The 20,305-nt window shown below is 51.2% G+C and overlaps 1 protein-coding gene across 3 annotated transcripts in view; it reads left to right on the top strand.

The window, feature by feature from the left end:
* The first annotated feature begins 1,753 nt into the window (after positions 1 to 1,753).
* LOC140489241 (cytochrome b-c1 complex subunit 2, mitochondrial-like) overlaps positions 1,754 to 20,305 on the top strand; it is a 48,954-nt gene continuing 30,402 nt past the window's right edge. Inside the window, exons 1-6 of one of the 3 annotated variants that reach the window (XM_072588567.1) lie at positions 1,754 to 1,811; positions 5,814 to 5,912; positions 11,696 to 11,845; positions 14,184 to 14,248; positions 16,809 to 16,865; positions 20,158 to 20,282. In XM_072588567.1, the coding sequence (XP_072444668.1) occupies positions 1,770 to 1,811; positions 5,814 to 5,912; positions 11,696 to 11,845; positions 14,184 to 14,248; positions 16,809 to 16,865; positions 20,158 to 20,282 (538 nt within the window). In that variant the 5' untranslated portion in view covers positions 1,754 to 1,769. Of the gene's footprint in view, positions 1,812 to 5,813; positions 5,913 to 6,586; positions 6,701 to 11,695; positions 11,846 to 14,183; positions 14,249 to 16,808; positions 16,866 to 20,157; positions 20,283 to 20,305 lie in introns of those variants that run through there. The other 2 variants (XM_072588568.1, XM_072588569.1) reach the window with 2 other exon arrangements.

Here is a 20,305-nt window from a genome sequence, read left to right as displayed (position 1 = left end):
TCAATCCCCTCCGACCTGACACCGTCGCCCTCCCACCTCCATCCACCTAGCGTCCTTCCAAGCTAACGTCTCCCCGAACACTCAGGGAATCAGGAGACCTCTGTGATGGTTGGAGTTGTAGCTGTTTGCAGCAGCTCAAGGAGGGGGGTCATCCCCCAATGCCCACCCAGCCAGTGACGCCCATGTCCTGTGAGTGAGTAAAAACACCCCTGACTGTCCGAACACTCTGGGTGTGAGACAGATTAATGATGATTTGGGACCTCAGTGTTGCTGAAGGTGGGGACACCTCCCTCAGGTCAGTAAAGTTTATTAATTACAGGTTTGCCACTAACTTGAGGAATATTTGTGCTGGAAGACATTGAGCCTCCCCTTTGAGGATCTTTTTACCAACATTAATTGAATTGCCCCCTTCACAGTGTTTGCCCCATTAATTAACCTTCCCTTTAAGCATGTTCTGCCGACAATAATTGGCCCTCCCCTTGAAGGGGCCGGGGCAGGGGGCGGGGCCGGGGGTGAGGAGGGGGCGGGGCCGGGGTGAGGAGGGGGCGGGGCCGGGGGTGAGGAGGGGGCGGGGCCGGGGTTGAGGAGGGGGCGGGGCCGGGGTGAGGCGGGGTCGGGGGTGAGGAGGGGGCGGGGCCGGGGGTGAGGAGGGGGCGGGGCCGGGGGTGAGGAGGGGTCGGGGGTGCGGAGGGGGCGGGGCCGGGGTTGAGGAGGGGGCGGGGTCGGGGGTGAGGAGGGGGCGGGGCCGGGGGTGAGGAGGGGGCGGGGCCGGGGGGTGATGAGGGGGCGGGGTCGGGGGTGAGGCGGGGTCGGGGGGTGAGGAGGGGCCGGGGGTGAGGAGGGGGCGGGGCCGGGGGGTGAGGAGGGGGCGGGGCCGGGGTGAGGAGGGGGCGGGGCCGGGGGTGAGGAGGGGGCGGGGCCGGGGTGAGGAGGGGCGGGGCCGGGGGTGAGGAGGGGTCGGGGGTGCGGAGGGGGCGGGGCCGGGGGTGAGGAGGGGGCGGGGCCGGGGTGAGGCGGGGTCGGGGGGTGAGGAGGGGGCGGGGCCGGGGGTGAGGAGGGGGCGGGGCCGGGGGTGAGGAGGGGGCGGGGTCGGGGGTGAGGCGGGGTCGGGGGGTGAGGAGGGGCCGGGGGTGAGGAGGGGGCGGGGCCGGGGGTGAGGAGGGGGCGGGGCCGGGGGGTGAGGAGGGGGCGGGGCCGGGGGTGAGGAGGGGGCGGGGCCGGGGGTGAGGAGGGGGCGGGGGTGAGGAGGGGGCGGGGTCGGGGGTGAGGAGGGGGCGGGGCCGGGGTGAGGAGGGGGCGGGGTGAGGAGGGGGCGGGGCCGGGGGTGAGGAGGGGGCGGGGCCGGGGGTGAGGAGGGGTCGGGGGTGAGGAGGGGCCGGGGGTGAGGAAGGGGCGGGGCCGGGGGTGAGGAGGGGGCGGGGCCGGGGGTGAGGAGGGGTCGGGGGTGAGGAGGGGCCGGGGGTGAGGAGGGGGCGGGGCCGGGGGTGAGGAGGGGGCGGGGCCGGGGGTGAGGAGGGGTCGGGGGTGAGGAGGGGCCGGGGGTGAGGAGGGGGCGGGGCCGGGGGTGAGGAGGGGGCGGGGCCGGGGGTGAGGAGGGGGCGGGGGTGAGGAGGGGGCGGGGCCGGGGGTGAGGAGGGGGCGGGGTCGGGGGGTGAGGAGGGGGCGGGGCCGGGGGTGAGGAGGGGGCGGGGTCGGGGTGAGGAGGGGGCGGGGCCGGGGTGTGAGGGTGGGGCGGGGCCGGGGGTGGGGCGGAGCCGGTGAAGGTGAAGATGCTGCTGTCGGGGTCTGTCCGCCTCGTGCTCCGCGGGTCCGTGAGTGTCCGCTCCTCAACTTCAAAATATTAACAATAAACACAAACTGTGGGGGGGGGGGAGGAGCCCCGGGGGGGAGGAGCACCGGGGGGAGGGGGAGGAGCCCCGGGGGGAGGGGGAGGAGCCCCGGGGGGAGGGGGAGGAGCCCCGGGGAGAGGGGAGGAGCCCCGGGGGGAGGGGGAGGAGCCCCGGGGAGAGGGGAGGAGCCCCGGGGGGAGAGGGGAGGAGCCCCGGGAGCAGCAGCGTCGACATTTCACGCAGAAGGCTGAGGGGATCCGAGCTCCAGGTCACCTGACAATAGGGGGCGGGGCTAAAAACGGGTGGGGCTAGAGTCTGGGGTGAGGGAACAGTCACTGGGGGAGGCGCCAGTGCCTGGGGCGGGGCCAGTGCCTGAGGGTGGGGCCAATGTCTGGGAGGGCAGTGTCTGGGGGTGGGGCCAGTGCCTGAGGGTGGGGCCAATGTCTGGGAGGGCAGTGTGTGGGTGGGGCCAGTGCCTGGGAGGGCAGTGACTGGGGGTGGGGCCAGTGTCTGGGGGTGGGGCCAGTGCCTGGGATGGCAGTGTCTGGGGGTGGGGCCTATGCCTGGGATGGCAGTGTCTGGGGGTGGGGCCTATGCCTGGGATGGCAGTGTCTGGGGGTGGGGCCAGTGCCTGGGAATTCAATGTCTGGGGGCAGGGCCAGTGCCTGGGATGGCAGTGTCTGGGGGTGGGGCCAGTGCCTGGGAGCACAGTGTCTGGGGGCGGGGCCAGTGCCTGGGGCGGGGCCAGTGCCTGAGGGTGGGGCCAATGTCTGGGAGGGCAGTGTGTGGGTGGGGCCAGTGCCTGGGATGGCAGTGTCTGGGGGCGGGGCCAGTGCCTGGGATGGCAGTGTATGGGGCAGGGGCCAGTGCCTGGGAGGGCAGTGTCTGGGGGCAGGGCCAGTGCCTGGGATGGCAGTGTCTGGGGGCAGGGCCAGTGCCTGGGATGGCAGTGTCTGGGGGCGGGGCCAGTGCTTGGGATGGCAGTGTATGGGGCAGGGGCCAGTGCCTGGGAGGGCAGTGTCTGGGGGCGGGGCCAGTGCCTGGGATGGCAGAGTCTGGGGGTGGGGCCAGTGTCTGGGGGTGGGGCCAGTGCCTGGGAGGGGTATGAGGTGTTCAGGGCAGGCTGTAGTATCTAGAGAGGAGTATCTGAGACAGAGAGAGATTCTGGGGGATCTGCAATGGGAATTTCACTCAGGAATGACAGTCAGCTTTACAACTCTCATCTCCAGGTGAGAGAGCTCTCCATCTTCCCCCAGACTCTCATTCCTCCCAAAGCCTGCAATTCCCTCCAGCCCCACAACTTTCACAACCCAGGAGTGCGACTCAGTCCCTCTAAGCCCCTCTGTGGTATACTAAGTCATGGCTCACCGTCCACCTCAACACCATTTCCCCACAATATCTCCATAATCTTTGGTGTCATTCATATCTAGAAATCACGGTCTAGATTAGAGTGGTGGTGGAAAAGCACAGCAGGTCAGGCTGCATCCGAGGAGCAGGAAAATCGACGTTTCGGGCAAAAGCCCTTCTGTCAATCTCAATCTTGAATATTTTCTGTGATTGAGTTTCCACAACCTTCTGGGGTAGAGATTGCTAAAGATTCACCACCCTCTGAACAAAGATAAGTCTCCTCTTCTCAGTCCTAACTCAATCTGCCCCTCATTCTGACATTCTGTTCTCTTGGTCTTGCTCCACCTGCCTTTGGAAACGTCCTTCCTGCATCCATTTGTCAGACCTTTCAAGGATTTTGTTAAGTTTCAGTGAAGTCAACTCTTCATTCATCCAAAACTCTAGAGAATACAAGTCCAATCACTCCTCACCATCCCAGGAATCAGTCTGCTGAACCCCAGCTGCACTCCCTCTATGGAAAGTATTCCTTCCTGAGGGAAAGGGGACCAAAATTGCACACAATACTCCATGTGCAGTTTTATACGTTTGACACAAGACGTCCACCCCTGTACTCAAATATTCTAATGATAAAGGAATTATGAATTGGAGGGAGTGCAATATAGGTTTACAATAATGATACCTGGACATCAGGAGTCAAGTTATGAGGAAAGATTACACAACTTAGGATTGTTTTCTCTCGAAGGTTAAGGGGTGCTCTGATTGAAGTCTGCAAGGTAATAACAGGAAAAGACAGGGTACATAAAGATAAACTGTTTCCACTGGTTGGGGATTCTAGAAACGGAGGGTTTAATCTGAGAATTAGGGCCAGGTTATTCAGGAGAGATGTTAGACCTCTGCACACAAAGGGTAGAAGATGTTTCAAACTGTCTTCCACAAACGGCAGTGGATGTTGGGTTATTTGTTAATTTTTAAATCTGAGACAGGTATTTTTTTTAATTAAGCAAAGGTGTTAAGGGTGTATAGACCAAAGGCAGGTGTACGGATTTAGACGACAGATCAGCCATGACCTCACTGGCAGAACAGGCAGGAAGGGCTGAATGGCCTATTCCTGCACCAATGTTCCAAGCTGCTAGCTGCACCAGCATGTTCACTTTCAGACAGCCAGGTCCCTGAGCTGTCTCTCTCGTACATCTCTCAATTTTAATCACTCTATCCTTGGCAGCCATTTCAGTGACCCGGTCACGAGGCTCCAGAATATTCTCCACAGACTGCTCCAATTCACCACCTCTCAAAGACCCAATCGTAAAACCTCTCCCTAACCAGGACCTGTCCAAATATCTCCTTAAAAATGGATCTTGATCAAATTCGGCATCGACACTGACATCACCAGTTTCCTCATCTCCTCTCCCCCTCCCCCCCATCTCATCCCAGATCCAACTCTCCAACTCTGCACTGTCCTCTTGAACTGTCCTACCTGTTCATCTTCCTTCCCACCTTATCTGCCCCACCCTCCCCTCCGACCTACCACCATCACCCCACTACTTTCATCGACCTATCACCTTCACAGCTAGCTCACCCCCCCTCCCGCATCCCACCCTCACCCTCCTATTTATCTCAGCCCCCTCTTTCCCCCCCCCCCCACCCCGATCCCACGTTCCTGATGAAGGGTTTATGCCCGAAACATTGACTCTCCTGCTCTTTGGATGCTGCCTGGCCTGCTATGTTTTTCAAGTGCCACAGTTTTTTTTCCAACTCTGATCTCCAGCATCTGCAGTCCTCACTTTCTACATGATCTAATTCTGTTTGTCACGCCGCGCTGATGTTTTCCTTCTGTCAAAAAGGCGCAATATAAATGCAAGTTGCTGAATTGCAGTCACATCTGAACTGTCAGCAGTTTGTGGCCATTGAAGGCTCAATGTGGGTTACATAATTTGCAGAGACGAATAATTGTGCTCCATATTGGCACATAGTGTCTGCCTGGAGTTTGCACATTGTGATTTTGGTCATGTCTGTATCTCCTGAAAGTGAGTCAGGATTTTCCATTGTTCTGGATGTTTAGATTAGATTAGATTCCCTATTGTGTGGAAACAGGCCCTTTGGCCCAACAAGTCCACACCGACCCTCCAAAGAGTAACCCACCCAGACCCATTGCCCTCCTCTATATTTACCCCTGACTAAGGCACCTAATGCTATGAGCAATTTAGCATGGCCAATTCACCTAACCTGCGCATCTTGGGACTGTGGGAGGAAACCGGAGCACCCGGAGGGGACCCACACAGATACAGGGAGAATGTGCAAACTCAACACAGACAGTTGCCTGAGGCTGGAATCAAACCCCGGTCCCTGGCATGTGAGGCAGCGGTGCTAACCACTCAGCCACCATGCCCCCAGGATTGTAAATCCAGGATTGGTCTAGCTTACTGTAGATAAGCCTTTGGTGTCCACACATCAACACCCTTTCACCCCTCCAGCGGTTCTCTGGTGAGGGAACTTGTGGGCAGTCATTTTAAATCCAAGTGTCACCGTGCGAATATGAGTGATGACCTCGAGGAGACTTTGAATTTCAACTTGTGTTTCACCGTCTTGTTTGGCCTTTGCAGCAATGACCTGCCCACATTATTCCTACTGTGTTTTCAGAGGCAGTATCATCCAGTGCTCATCACACCCCTCACACATCCACTTAAAGGCATGAAGAGTCCAGACTCCTGCGTAAAACTTAACCCTCAGGATGTCGAGGTAGGGTGTAACTTCTTAATGTTTTCTCTCTCTCTCTCTCTCTGTCCCTCTCTCTCTCTCTCCATCCCTCCCTCTCTCTCTCTCTTCAGTGGTCCCTCGGGATGGACACTCACTTGCCTCCCCTCCCTGCCACATCCACCGAGCTCTGAGAATCATAGAATCCCTACAGTGTGGAAGTAGACCATTTGGCCCATTGAGTCCATACCGACCCTCTAAACTGCCTCCCACCCAGTCCCATCCCCGTACCCTGTCCCTACGTTTCCTGTGGCCAATCCTGCTCATCTTTGGACTTTGAGAGTCAGCGGTGCTAACCACTCAGCCACCATGCCCCCAAGATTGTAAATCCAGGAGTGGTCTAGCTTACTGTAGATAAGCCTTTGGTGTCCACACATCAACACCCTTTCACCCCTCCAGCAGTTCTCTGGTGAGGGAACTTGTGGACAGATTCTGCCCCACGTGGGGCTGAGAGGGTGTTTGAGGGGGTGGACAGGTGTACGTCCTCCGTTCCTTCAATTTCCTCTCTGCATGTTCCCGATAGAAGTGTCCAGTCCCTTCCCAAAACAAGCCTCCACCATGTGAGCTCAGTCACGGGGGGGGGGGGGGGGGTCGAAGACTCCCATGGGTCACCAAGGGACGGATGATGGTGACCCCTCCCGTCGCCTTGGGAGCCTGTTGCCATGACGGAGTTCCAAGCACAAGATGGCCATGACCCCTGACAAAATCACCAGGTTTATTGATGCAGGGCTGCTCATGTACAATGAAAGAGCCTTGGTATCTAAGATGGTGAGGTAAGTGGCGACTTGTAAACCTGTCACTGTATTCACGTGGGTGCACGTGACCATAGAGCTAACTCTAATTCTAAAATAAATCTCTGAGCTCTGAAACTGTACGGGTGTGAAGAGCTGGGATACAAACAGGATGGCACGGCGGCTCAGTGGTTGGACTCTCAGCGCCAGGGACCCAGGTTCGATTCCCACCTTGGGCGACTGTGTGAAGTTTGCACATTCTCTCTGTGTCGGTGTGAGTTTCCTCCCACAATCCAAAGATGTGCAGGTGAGGGTGGATAGGCCATGCTAAATTGCCCCATAGTGTTCAGGGATGTATAGGTTAGGTGTATTAGTCGCAGGTAAATATAGGGTAGGGGGAATGGGTCTGGGTGGATTACTCTTCGGTGTGGTCTTGGGCTAAAGGGCCTGTTATCCACACTTGTAGAGATTCTATGATTCAGGAGGGGAAGAGGTATACAGCATGGACACGGGCCCTTCGGCCCACCTCGTCCGTGCCGACCCAATCTGAACTAGTCCCATTTGCCTGTGTTTGGCCCATATTGCTCTGAATCGTTCCTGTCCAAATGTACTGGGAGCTAAATGGTTATGGGGAGTGTATTGCAGAGGGAGCTTGCACGACCAGAGAGGAGTGAATCTGATTGAAGAGTCTGGGTCTGGTATGGCCACAACGGGTTTGGAAGACGGGGGAAAGGGTTAGGGTCGGGTCACCCAAGAGGTGAGGCCCAGAGATCAACAGAGCTGGGCAGGGAGCAGGGTCCTTGCAGGGAACAGCTCAGATGAAGAGTCATTTGGAACGTTAGCTTGCTGTCTCTCCACGGGTGCTGTCTGACCTGCTGTGATTTCCAGCCTTTTTAATTTTCATAGAACATACAACGTAGAAGATAGAACATTACAGCACAGTATAGGCCCTTCGGCCCTCAATGTTGCGCCACCCTTCTATCCTACTCTCAGACCTGACTAACCTACATACCCTTTCTTGTACTAACTTCAATGTGCCTATCCAAAAGTCGCTTAAATGTCCCTAGTTTTCAGTACAGATTGCAGCAGCTGCAGTGACTTGGTCTTACCTCGGGTCCTTGTGATTTCTGGGATGTGGGGTCATTGCCAATCGCTTTGTTTCAGTGGGTAGCATTCTCTCTCACCCAGAGGTTGTGGCTTCGTGTCTGAAGTCAAAGTCAAATTCTGGCTCCCAGTCCCAGTGCAGTAAGGAGGGAATGCTGCCCTGTCAGACGTGACGTTGAACCCAGGCGCCCTCTGGCCTCTGAGATGGACCTGTAAGTTCCCACGGCAATCAAATGGGTGGCACGGTGGCACAGTGGTTAGCACTGCTGCCTCACAGCGCCAGAGACCCGGGTTCAATTCCCGCCTCAGGCGACTCTCTGTGTGGAGTTTGCACATTCTCCCAGTGTCTGCGTGGGTTTCCTCCGGGTGCTCCGGTTTCCTCCCACAATCCAGGTTAGGTGAATTGACCATCCTAAATTGCCCGTAGTGTTAGGTGAAGGGGTAAATGTAGGGGAATGGGTCTGGGTGGGTTACGCTTTGGCGGGTCGGTGTGGACTTGTTGGGCTGAAGGGCCTGTTTCCACACTGTAAGTAATCTGATCTAATTGAGTAATCTAATCATTTTGAGAAAAAGCAGCCGTACTCTCCACAGTGTGAAGACTTATCCTTGAGCCAAAACAGGTGGTTTTGAGCTTTGCTGTCAGATTTTAGGGATTTACCTCAAAATTTCCCAATGCAGCCCTCTCTGAAGTGCTCCCAGAAGGAGTCAGATTGAAATTTTACTGTCACATGTACTGAAGCACAGGAGGACAGTGAAAAGTGTCCAACGTCACCACACACGACACTGTTAAAGTAGACATTTGAGACAGCCCGGGGAACCTCTGATGGACTCAGACCTGTAAGCCTCTCTTGGTTTGTCCCAGAGATCGTACTCTCTGGAAGTCTGGAATAAAAACATCTCACAGACAGTTTAGTTTAATTTTAGTTTTCTCCTTTATTAATCAATAGCATCACTGTTACAACATAACACAGACATCTATAAGGCAGGTTAGCTAAGGATCTGAAACTTCAGGAGAGTAGGCTACCAGCTCTTCCTTTAAGAGCTCTCACTTTTCTGTTACAAACTGGCTTCCTTTATACAAAAAGTTTACAAAAACACTGCATTTTTAAAATTAGATTAGATTCCCTGAAGTGTGGAAACAGGCCCTTCGGCCCAACAAGTCCACACCAACCCTCCAAAGAGCAACCCACCCAGACCCATTTCCCTCTGACTAATGCACCTAACACTATGGGCAATTTAGCATGGCCAATTCACCTGACCTGCCCATCATTGGACTGTGGGAGGAAACCAGAGCACCCGGAGGGAACCCACACAGACACGGGGAGAATGTGCCAACTCCACACAGACAGTCGCCCGAGGCAGGGAATGAACCCGGTTCCCTGGCGCTGTGAGGCAGCAGTGCTAACCACTGAGCCATCGTGCCACCCTAGACAGACTACATAAGAAAGGCAATCATTCATAAGGAAGGGAAGTTAATTGACAGGTCTGTGGGCCCTTGACTGATCACTCCTACAGCCCCTGAGCCATCCATCAGGTGGGAAAAACAAATCCAGCCAAGTCAGGTGTCGGTTAGTGAGATAAGTTCCTATCATAAAGAAGTACTAGTCTGAACACATTGAAAGAGGTCATAAGGTAACCTTGCACAGCTCACATGTCTGATATCATTTTTTTAAATTTCAAAAATATACTTTATTCATAAATATTTTGATGATCTGTACAATTGGTCATGCCATACATACGTAAACATTTGCATACAGAGATCAGAATTTATCATTTGTATATACAGGTCTGTACGTTTATCAATCATGTATCCATATATTTAGCTGAGGCGTCAGCAGAGCCCAAATGACTGTGTTGGCCCCCTGTCCATAGCAAGTAAGCACAAAGAGTTAGATTAGATTAGATTACTTACAGTGTGGAAACAGACCCTTCGGCCCAACAAGTCCACACCGACCCGCCGAAGCGCAATCCACCCAGACCTGTTCCCCTACATTTGCCTCTTTCCCTAACACTACGGGCAATTTAGCATGGCCAATTCACCTAACCTGCACATTTTTTAGACTGTAGGAGGAAACCCATGCAGACACGGGGAGAATGTGCAAACTCCACACAGTCAGTCACCTGAGGCGGGAATTGAACCTGGGTCTCTGGCGCTGTGAGGCAGCAGTGATAACCACTGTGCCACCGTGCCGCCCATTAATTTTCTACTAGCTTCGGAAGTCTCAGCGCTAACATGGTCCCTTGGTCTGTCTGTCTGTCTGTCTCTCTCTCTCTCTCTCTCTCAGGTGTCCTTTTGAACTCTCAAGTCAGGGACTTGTAACAGAAAAATGCTTTACCCTCTGTGTCTGCCTAACTTTCAAGGGAAATAGGAATCCATTATAATTGGTAGGACCTGACTGATCATTACAAGGCTTTTGACATGCTTACAAGATGATGCTGAGTCCGAGATCAGAATCAAACACGGTCATTAATTTCACAAGGGAACAGCCGCGAATGTTATCACTTGATATCCTGTTTACACAGATGCACCGATGTTAAGGCAAATGGTCTTAATTGCCTCAGTGCACCCTGTTATAATTTGGTGAGAACAGATGATTTTATCTTCTGCACATCCTGGGTTCCCCCTGTATTATGGCCTGCCATCTCCCTGCCTGTCCTGTTTATTTTCTAGTGCACAACAAATGTATCTATAATTCAACATTACATTTAGACAAATGTGTAAGGACAAGTTTTAAAGCTATAGACTTTCTCAACACCATCTTAGATGCAAAGGTTCTGAGGGACGAAAAACTTAGGAACAAAGTAGTAAAAAAGACAAAGTTTAAATAAAAAGTTAAGCATTACCTTCATAAAATAAGTTAGGTGTAGTTCTTAGGGCTAAAGGGATCAAATGGCTACTGGGGACAAAGTGGGAACAGAGGACTGATTTGGATGATCAGCTGTGATTGGCCAAAGATATGCAGGTTAGGGTGAATTGGCCGTGCTAAATTGCCCACAGTGTTCAGGGATGTGCAGGCCAGGGTGGATTGGCCGTGCTAAATTGCCCACAGTGTTCAGGGATGTGCAGGCCAGGGTGGATTGGCCATGCTAAATTGCCCATAGTGTTCAGGGATGTGCAGGCCAGGGTGGATTGGCCATGCTAAATTGCCCATAGTGTTCAGGGATGTGCAGGCCAGGGTGGATTGGCCATGCTAAATTGCCCACAGTGTTCAGGGATGTGCAGGCCAGGGTGGATTGGCCATGCTAAATTGCCCACAGTGTTCAGGGATGTGCAGGCCAGGGTGGATTGGCCATGCTAAATTGCCCATAGTGTTCAGGGATGTGCAGGCCAGGGTGGATTGGCCATGCTAAATTGCCCACAGTGTTCAGGGATGTGCAGGTTAGAGTGGATTGGCCGTGCTAAGTTGCCCATAGTGTTCAGGGATGTGCAGGCCAGGGTGGATTGGCCGTGCTAAGTTGCCCATAGTGTTCAGGGATGTGCAGATCAGGGTGGATTGGCCGTGCTAAATTACCTATAGTGTTCAGGGATATGTAGGATAGGTGCATTAGTCAGGGGTAACTGGAGAGTACGCGGAACGGGTCTGGTTGGGTTACTCTTCGGAGGTTGAGTGTGGACTTATTCGGCCGAAGGGCCTATTTCCACACAGTATGGATTCTATGATCGTATTGTATGCAGGCTCGAAGGGCTGAATGGCCTACTCCTCCTGTTTTCTCTCTTTCCATCCTATTATGTCGTGTGGCTTGTGAGACCTGCAGCTCTCTCTGCCAAATGGTGACTGTAGGCCCAGGTTAACCCTCACTGTGTCTGAAGCTAAGAGGTGCAAGTTGATGATTGCAACTTGTTGCCGTGGGGTCAGAGAGGAGCTGTGTGGGAGTAATGCTGCTGGGTCTGACTCACGCACCACAAGTCTCTGCTTTCACACCTCTTCCCAGATCACTAAACTCCACAACGGTCTGGTAATCGCTGCCTTGGAGAATTACAGCCCAGTGGCCAAAGTGGGCATCTTTCTGAAGGCCGGGAGTCGATATGAAGACGCTGGAAACCTGGGCATCTCCCATTGCCTCAGGGTGGCATCCAACATGGTGAGTATCATCTTTACAACAGAAGGGGTTTGGAATTTAAATTCAGTTGATTAACACGTGTGGAAATAAAGGACAGTGTCAGTAATGGTGACCATGAAAATTATCAGCGATTGGTGTGAAATGTACCCCCACTCCACCCCACCCTGGATCACTAATAAAGGGAAGGAAATCTGCCATCCTTACTCGGCCTGGCCTCTATGTGACTCCAGACCCGTAGCCACATGGTGGACTGTTAATTGCCCTCAAAATGCAGTCAGTGACGGGGAGGAGATGCTGGCCCCAGCCCAGAACGCTGCCAGTCCGTGAGAACATGCAACGGACAGAGACCCAACCCCCGCCCCCACCAAGCTGTGTAATATCGGTGAGAATGACAGGGGTGGGAACAAATGGAGCTGACAAAGGGACTTGTGGTGGTGGGGACAGAAACGCTGGGACGTATCAGATGGGCTGAATAGCCTTCTCTGTGACACTGATTCTACATTGCCTGCCTTGATTTGCCGTGATGTTTTGGTAAGTGTGTCTTCATCGTGACCCAGTGCCAGCCAGTGGTGAACGGGGCTCCCTCCACTCTCACTGGTCGGGTATGTGCATTGCTGATGGATAATGGCTGTAATTGTGCCAGCTCCTTATGTAATATGAGGAGCTGCCAGAGGAAGTGTAACACGATTCTACTGCTCAAATGGCTGAATGACCTATTTTCTTCCAGGCTTACGGATGTCCCTTGAGGAAGTGGGATCCCAGGAATGGGACTTACGTCCTTTCCAACCTTCCCCTGCTTCTGCCCTGCGCCATTGTTAAGGGATTTTATCAATGTTAGGCCAAAGATCTCCCTCGCTGCTTTCTTTAACAAAGTGCCCTTCCAGGCATTTGCAAAAATTATAAATCTTTATGTCTTCTTTGTTCTATAACCAGTTATGGCTTTCCTTTACAGTACATAAGTGGTCAACCTGTAAATGATAAAGTGGCATTTCCTGCTGTAAACCTATGTTTGTAAAGGTCATTGCAGATTCCATTTGAGTAGATATTTTAAAATCTATTTGTTCTGGAGAGGCTCATGGTTAACAACTGGATGATGCTGTTGCAGGGATCATTCCAAGGGATAGAATTTTTCTTCATTCGTACACAAGATGAGGGCGTCACTGGCTGAGTCAGAATTTATTGCCCAACCCTAATTGCCCAGAGGGCAGTTCAGGGTCAAGCACGTTGTTGTGAGTCTGGAGTCACGGGTAGGCCCAGACCGGGTAAGGATGGCAGATTTCCTTCTCTGACACTAGGTGGCAATGGGTCATCGTTAGACTCTTAATGCCAGGTTTTTATTGAATTCAGATTTCACCGTTTGCAGGGGCAGGGTGGGAACCTGGGTCCCCAGAACATTACCTGGGTCTCTGGGTTTACTGTATGGTGCTAATGCCACTAGGCCATCACCTTCCTAATGATACTCTGGGGAGGTGCAAATTCATTTTAAGGCCATCAGAAATGGACTTCTTTTGGTTAAAAAAAAACATATGTAAATAAGCCAAATTTACCAATTTAGTCTCCTCCTTTGGGGCAGCACGGTGACTCAGTGGTTAACACTGCTGCCTCACCCCACCAGGGACTCCGATTCGATTCCAGCCTCGGGCGACTGTGTGGAGTTTGTACATTCTCCCCGTGTCTGCGTGGGGGTACTCTGGTTTTCCTCCCACAGTCCAAAGATGTGCAGGTTAGTGTGGATTGGCCGTGCTAAATTGCCACATCGTGTTCAGGGATGTGCAGGCTAGGTGGTCTAACCATGGGAAATGCAGGGTTATGAGGATGGGAAGGCAGGTGGGTCTGGGTGGGAAGATCTTCAGAGGGTTGGTATAGACTTGATGGACTAATGGCCTGCTTCCACACTGTAGCAATTCTATGATTCGTTGCACATCCCCTAATCCTGGGGACTGGACTAACCCATAAATCCAGTCTGTGATGGGTTCCCAAAGCTGAGTTGTGACCAGTGTAGACGCTAAACCCGATGGTGCCTAACTACTGTAATCATATCCTTGGGTCATCCAAATGTGGTACATTGAGCTTTCTTCATTTGAAGGTTTATTTATAGCTGAGTTGATCTATACAATGCAGAGTATTCATCCAGCACAGCCTGTGCCAGGAGTGTTACAGTGCAGAGAGCCCTGCGGCAACATCTGGAGAGCTGGCTTATTTGCATGTTGCACTCTCTTTGTTGCATTAGAGACACCTCTCTCTCTCATTCAACACCTAGTCCGTGAACTCGAATCTCCCAATTTTACGATCAGATACTGTGCCAAGCAGATACATAGTTCCACGGTTGTGCTAACTATACAATGATACCCTTTCACAGTCCTCCAAGAAAGCCAGTCCATTCAAACTGACCCGTGCGATTGAAGCTGTTGGGGGATCCCTACGGTAAGCATTTCTCTCCCTTAAAGCTTTTCCTGAATCATGAAGCTCGATTCATCCCCTTCATCAGTTGTCGAATGCAGTGTGTGTTGTGTGTATGTTGTGTATTGTGTGTATAGTGTGTATTGTGTGTATTGTTTGTATTGTGTGTATAGTTGTATAGTGTGTACATAGTGTGTATTGTGTGTAAACTGTGTATAGTGTATATATTGTGTGTGTATTGTATGTATATTGTGTGTGTATAATGTGTTTTGTGTGTATATTGTATGTATAGTGTATATAGTGTGTATTCTGTGTGTGTTGTGTATAGTGAGTATATTGTGTATATTGTGTGTATTCTGTGTATATTGTGTATATAGTGAGTATTGTTTGTATTGTGTGTATAGTGTATATTGTGTGTATATTGTGTGTATATTGTATATTGTGTGTATATTGTGTGTATATTGTATATTGTGTGTATATAGTGTGTATAGTATGTATTGTGTGTATAGTATGTATAGTGTGTATTGTGTATAAACTGTATAGTGTATATATTGTGTGTATAGTATGTATAGTGTGTATTGTGTATAAACTGTATAGTGTATATATTGTGTGTATAGTGTATATATGCAGGGTCTCATGGGTCTGGGGGGAATGCCCTTTGGAGGATTGGTGCAGACCCAATGGGTCAAAGGGTCTCTTTCTGCAGTGTAGGGATCCCATGGTTTCCATACTCCTGTCTGCTGTCTAGTTCCTCCTTAAACACGTTAGATAACTCTAATCAGAATGTTCCGAATGGATTTGCCTAGGTGTCCCACAATACTGAAGCAACCAAACCACGACGAACACAAGTCGGTACCAATGTCAGACAGTCCCGACTTTATTATGAAACAAGTTAAAATAGCTTTTACTACAAAACAATATCATTCAGCCCCTTTATCTTACAATATTTCCCTGTCAGATTTATGCAGTGACTCTGTGGCTGTATCTCTGCGAAACTGCTTTCTCTCGCTCTCTCTCTCTCTCTCTCTCTCTCTCTGGACGGTCAGTGGGTGCTCTGCCTTTAGCGATGCTCGTCTCCTCAGAAGGTCCAAGAGGGTCCAAGAAAGTTTCGTCTGTGGGCGAACCCTGTTTTTATACCTTTTATGGTGGTTTCCTGGAACTTTCTATAGTTTTGGCCATCAGGGAGGCACAATTAATAGTTTGAAACATAGTCAGTCATTCGGATGGTGAGCTACTGTTAGTTTCTTTGTGTAGCAGGACCCAGTACCATTCTGTCTGTGCCCACCTTTGTGTAATGGATAGGTTTGTTATCTGTCTGGGATAACTGTTGCCTTTTACATTAAGCTCATATAATTACCTCCTGGCTGTTGTGTTTGCAGTATGTCTGGTGTGTGGATCTTGTGATTTCAGAGTCTTATTTGGCCAGTGTACCCAGCATCCCTTGCTGCTTGGCCGAGTTAACATTCTATCCCCTTCCTTTCCTAACTTCTCATGGCCACACTGCTCCTATGGATTTGTCTTTTGGTTCATTTCCTCTGGCTATTGCTGCAATTCTACACGTATTTTTAAAGTTTTCCCATCCATGTTAAATGTTTCAACAGCCTCGCACAGGCACAAGTGCTTGTCTTTGTTTGGTGATTTAAAGGCTGGTACAGAGTTGGGAAGTCACGTTGAGATTGTACAGGATGTTGGTGACTCCTCCTATGGAGTACTGTGTGCAGTTCTGGTCGCCCTGTTATAGGAAGGATGTTATTAAGTTAAGAGACTGTTCAGAAAAGGTTTACCAGGACGTTGCCAGGGGTGGAAGGTTTGAGTTACAAGGAGAAGCTGGATAGGCCAGGATCTTTTTTCTCTGGAGAGCAGGAGGCTGAGCGGTGACCTTGAAGGGGTTTATAAAATCATGAGGGGTATGGATTAGGTAAATAGTCGAGGTCTTTTTTCCCCCAGGGTCGGGGAATCCAAAACTAGAGGTCCTAGGTTTAGGGTGAGAGGAGAAAGATTTAAAAGGGACCTAAGGGGCAACTTTTTCACACCGAGGATGGCACGTGTATGGAATGAGCTGCCAGAAGAAGTGGAGGCTGGTACAATTGCAACATTTAAGAGGCACCTGGACAGAAACATGCATTATGAAGGTTTAGAGGGATATGGGCCAAGTGCTGGCAGGTAGGACTAGATTAAGTTGGGATACCTGGTCGGCATGGATGAGTTGGACAAAAGGGTCTGTTTCCATGCTGTACATCTCTATGTCTCTAACTGCCGGGGGGAGGGAAATGTGTGAGTGTGTGATACAGACCAGCACGCACTTCTCTGGTCGATGTCCAGGTACCTATATTGATTTTGCAGGAAGTCTTTTCTGAATATTTGCGGACTGGGCTTCAAGATGAACATTAGTGTTTGCTTGTTGGTCCTTCCATAGACCAACCATGGGGAACAATGGCCACTGGAGTTCAGAGTGCTGCTGGTTCCTGGGTGTCTATGACCAGCATTGTGAACACTGAGGGAATATAAAGGCATGGTGATGAAGCAGAATGATTGAGATGGGTTGCCTGTTGCACTAACATTTCTGACTGTGTGCTTTCTTCAGGGTGATTTCCACAAGGGACCTGATGCTGTACACTGTGGGATGTCTGCGCGACTCGATGTGAGTAAGGAGTCCCACCCTGGTGCCATTACAGCCAGCAAGCATACCCTCCCCACTCCCTCCATCTCGGCAGGGCTTTTGTTCAGAACAGGACACAGGGGCTTTCTGCCTGCTCCCTGGACTGTCCTTCAGTCAGTCTGCTGTTCAGAGGCAACAACAACATCAAAGAAAGGTTAAAAATCCCACAACGCCAGGTTACAATCCAACAGGTTTATTTAGAAGCACTAGCTTTTGGAGCACTGCTCCTTCATCAGGTGATTATAAGATCATAAGACACAGAATTTATCGCAAACGTTTACAGTGTGATGTAACTGAAATTATATAATGAAGCAGACCAGGATTCAATGTATAATTTCAGTTACATCACACTGTAAACTTTTACTATAAATTCTGTGTCTTACGATCTTATTCTCCACAACCACCTGATGAAGGAGTAGCGCTCCAAAAACTAGTGCTTCCAAATAAACCTGTTGGACTATAACCTGGTGTTGTGGGATTTTTAACTTTGTACACCCCAGTCCAACACCGGCATCTCCAAGTCATTGAAAAAAGGAGCAGGAGTAGGCCATTCGGCCCTTCGAGCCTTCTCCACCATTCTATACAATCGCATCCAACTCAGGCTCCTCTTCTTGCTTCCTCCCCATCGAGGCCTTTATCCCTAAGAACAATATCTACCTCCTTCTTGAAAACATTCAACGATTAGGCCTTAACTGCTTTCTGTTGGAGAGAATTCCCCAGGTTTCCCCCCTCTCTGGGTGAAAACATTTCTCCTCAGCTCAGTCCAAAATGGCCAACCCCGTATCCTTAGACTGTGACCCCTGGGTCTGGTCTCCCCGGTCAGTGTTTATCCTGTTTAATTCTGTTCGAATTTTCTAGGTCTCCCCTCATTCTCCTAAACTCCAGTGAATATAGTCCTGACCGACCCACGCTCCAGACCTGCCTTCCCAGGAATTAATCTGGGAGATCTTTGCTGGCTCCCTCCGTCACCAGAACGTCCTTCCTCAGATAAGGAGACCAAACCTTCACATAACGCTCTCAATGTGGAGTTCAACGTTCATCTTTAATAGAGTCATAGAAACGTACAGCATGGAAGCAGACCCTTCAGTCCAACCCGTCCGTGCCGACCAGATATCCCAGCCCAATCTAGTCCCATCTGCCAGCACCCGGCCCATGTCCCTCCAAACCCTTCCTATTCATATACCCATCCAAATGCCTCTTAAATGTTGTAAATGTACCAGCCTCCACCACATCCTCTGGCAGCTCATTCCATACCTGTACCACCCTCTGAGTGAAAAGGTTACCCCTTAGGTCCCTTTTATATCTTTCCCCTCTCACCCTAAACCTATGCCCTCTAGCTCTGGACTCCACGGCCTCAGGGAAAGGACTTTGCCTATTCACCCTATCCATGCCTCTCAATTTTATAAACCTCTATAAGGTCACCCCTCAGCCTCCGACGCTCCAGGGAAAACAGCCCCAGCCTGTTCAGCCTCTCCCTGTAGCTCAAATCCTCCAACCCTGGCAACATCCTTGTAAATCTTTTCTGAACCTTTTCAAGTTTCACAACATCTTTCTAATAGGAAGGAGACCAGAATTACACGCGATATTCCAACAGTGGCCTAACCAATGTCCTGTACAGCCGCAACATGACCTTGTAGCAAAACCTCATGAGATATCCTTTTAAAAAATATTTTTCTCTGGCATTTTGCCATGAACGACAGGCCGGTCTCTCGTTGCCCCTTGAGAAGGTGGGGGTGAGCTGTCTTCTTGAACCGCTGCAGTCCAAGTGCTCTGGGTTGACCCACAATGCCCTTAGGGAGAGAATTCCAGGATTTTGACCCAGCAACACGAGATATTTCCAAGTCAGAATGGTGAGGGGCTTGGAGGGGAATTTGCAGGGGGTGGTGTTCCCACATATCTGCTGCCCCCTTGTCCTTCTAGATGGAAGTGGCCGTGGGTGTTTTATGAATATGTCACGGTGGCGTTGAATGGGATGTTTGGCGTTGAGTGACAGAAAAAGGAATGATGTGGATGACGCCCTGCTCAATGATGCAGGTTTAAAGGAGCTTTATAAAGGAAGAGAAATATGTAAGAGTTTGGGCAGTTTAGGAGTGAAATTTCAGAACTTAGGATTGAGGCAGCTCAGTAGTAATGATAAAGCGATGAAAATCAGGAATTTGGAAGAGGCCAGAAATACAGGAGCTAATGTAGGGCACAGAGAGAGAGAGAGAGAGAGAGAGCTGGGGCCTAATGTAGGTCAGAGAGAGAGAGAGAGCTGGGGCCTAATGTAGGTCAGAGAGAGAGAGAGAGAGAGAGAGCTGGGGGAAATGTAGGTCAGAGAGAGAGAGAGAGAGAGAGAGCTGGGGGAAATGTAGGTCAGAGAGAGAGAGAGAGAGCTGGGGGCTAATGTAGGTCAGAGAGAGAGAGAGAGAGAGAGACCTGGGGGCTAATGTAGGTCAGAGAGAGAGTGAGCAGGGGGCTAATGTAGGTCAGAGAGAAAGAGAGAGAGAGAGCTGGGGGCTAATGTAGGTCAGAGAGAGAGAGAGAGCTGGGGGCTAATGTAGGTCAGAGAGAAAGAGAAGAGACCTGGGGGCTAATGTAGGTCAGAGAGATAGGGCTGGGGCTAATGAAGGTCAGAGAGAGAAAGATGGGGGCTAATGTAGGTCAGAGAGAGAAAGATGGGGGCTAATGTAGGTCAGAGAGAGAGAGAGACCTGGGGGCTAATGTAGGTCAGAGAGAGAGAGAGAGAGAAAGCTGGGGGCTAATGTAGGTCAGAGAGACAGAGAGAGCTGGGGGCTAATGTAGGTCAGAGAGACAGAGAGAGCTGGGGGCTAATGTAGGTCAGAGAGAGAGTGAGCAGGGGGCTAATGTAGGTCAGAGAGAGAAAGATGGGGGCTAATGTAGGTCAGAGAGAGAGACCTGGGGGCTAATGTAGGTCAGAGAGAGAGACCTGGGGGCTAATGTAGGTCAGAGAGAGAGAGAGAGAGCTGGGGGCTAATGTAGGTCAGTGAGCAGTTGGGTCAGGAGTTGAGCAGCAGAGTTCAGCATGTCTGAGGATACAGTGGCTGGCTGGACAGTGTTGGAATGTCAACCTTTGAGGCACAGTTCTGGCATCCACCTGAGTATTGACACTCTGTGGAAAAAAAAACTGCCAACTCCCAAGGGTTTCCAGTCATACAATCCTGAGGAATCGGAGCCGATCTATTGAGAGATATTGTGTCTGAAGTTGGGAGAATTGAATGTCGGCACACCCGGCTCCCTGGAACTGATGCTGCTGTTAATTTCCACCCCTCAGTGACGACCTGATGGAATACCTCAGCGCCATAGTCTTAGCCCCTGAGTTCAGACCCTGGGAGGTGGCCAGCATCAGAGATCGCCTGAAAGTAGAGAAAGAGATAGCATACCATCAGCTGCAGAGAAGTGAGTCAAAGTGATTGGGCAGC

This window comes from Chiloscyllium punctatum, chromosome 18, assembly GCF_047496795.1.
Source record: "Chiloscyllium punctatum isolate Juve2018m chromosome 18, sChiPun1.3, whole genome shotgun sequence".
Lineage (NCBI taxonomy): Eukaryota > Metazoa > Chordata > Chondrichthyes > Orectolobiformes > Hemiscylliidae > Chiloscyllium > Chiloscyllium punctatum.
The sequence above is the reverse complement of the archived record's forward strand: the minus strand, read 5'-3'. Positions and strand labels throughout refer to the sequence as shown.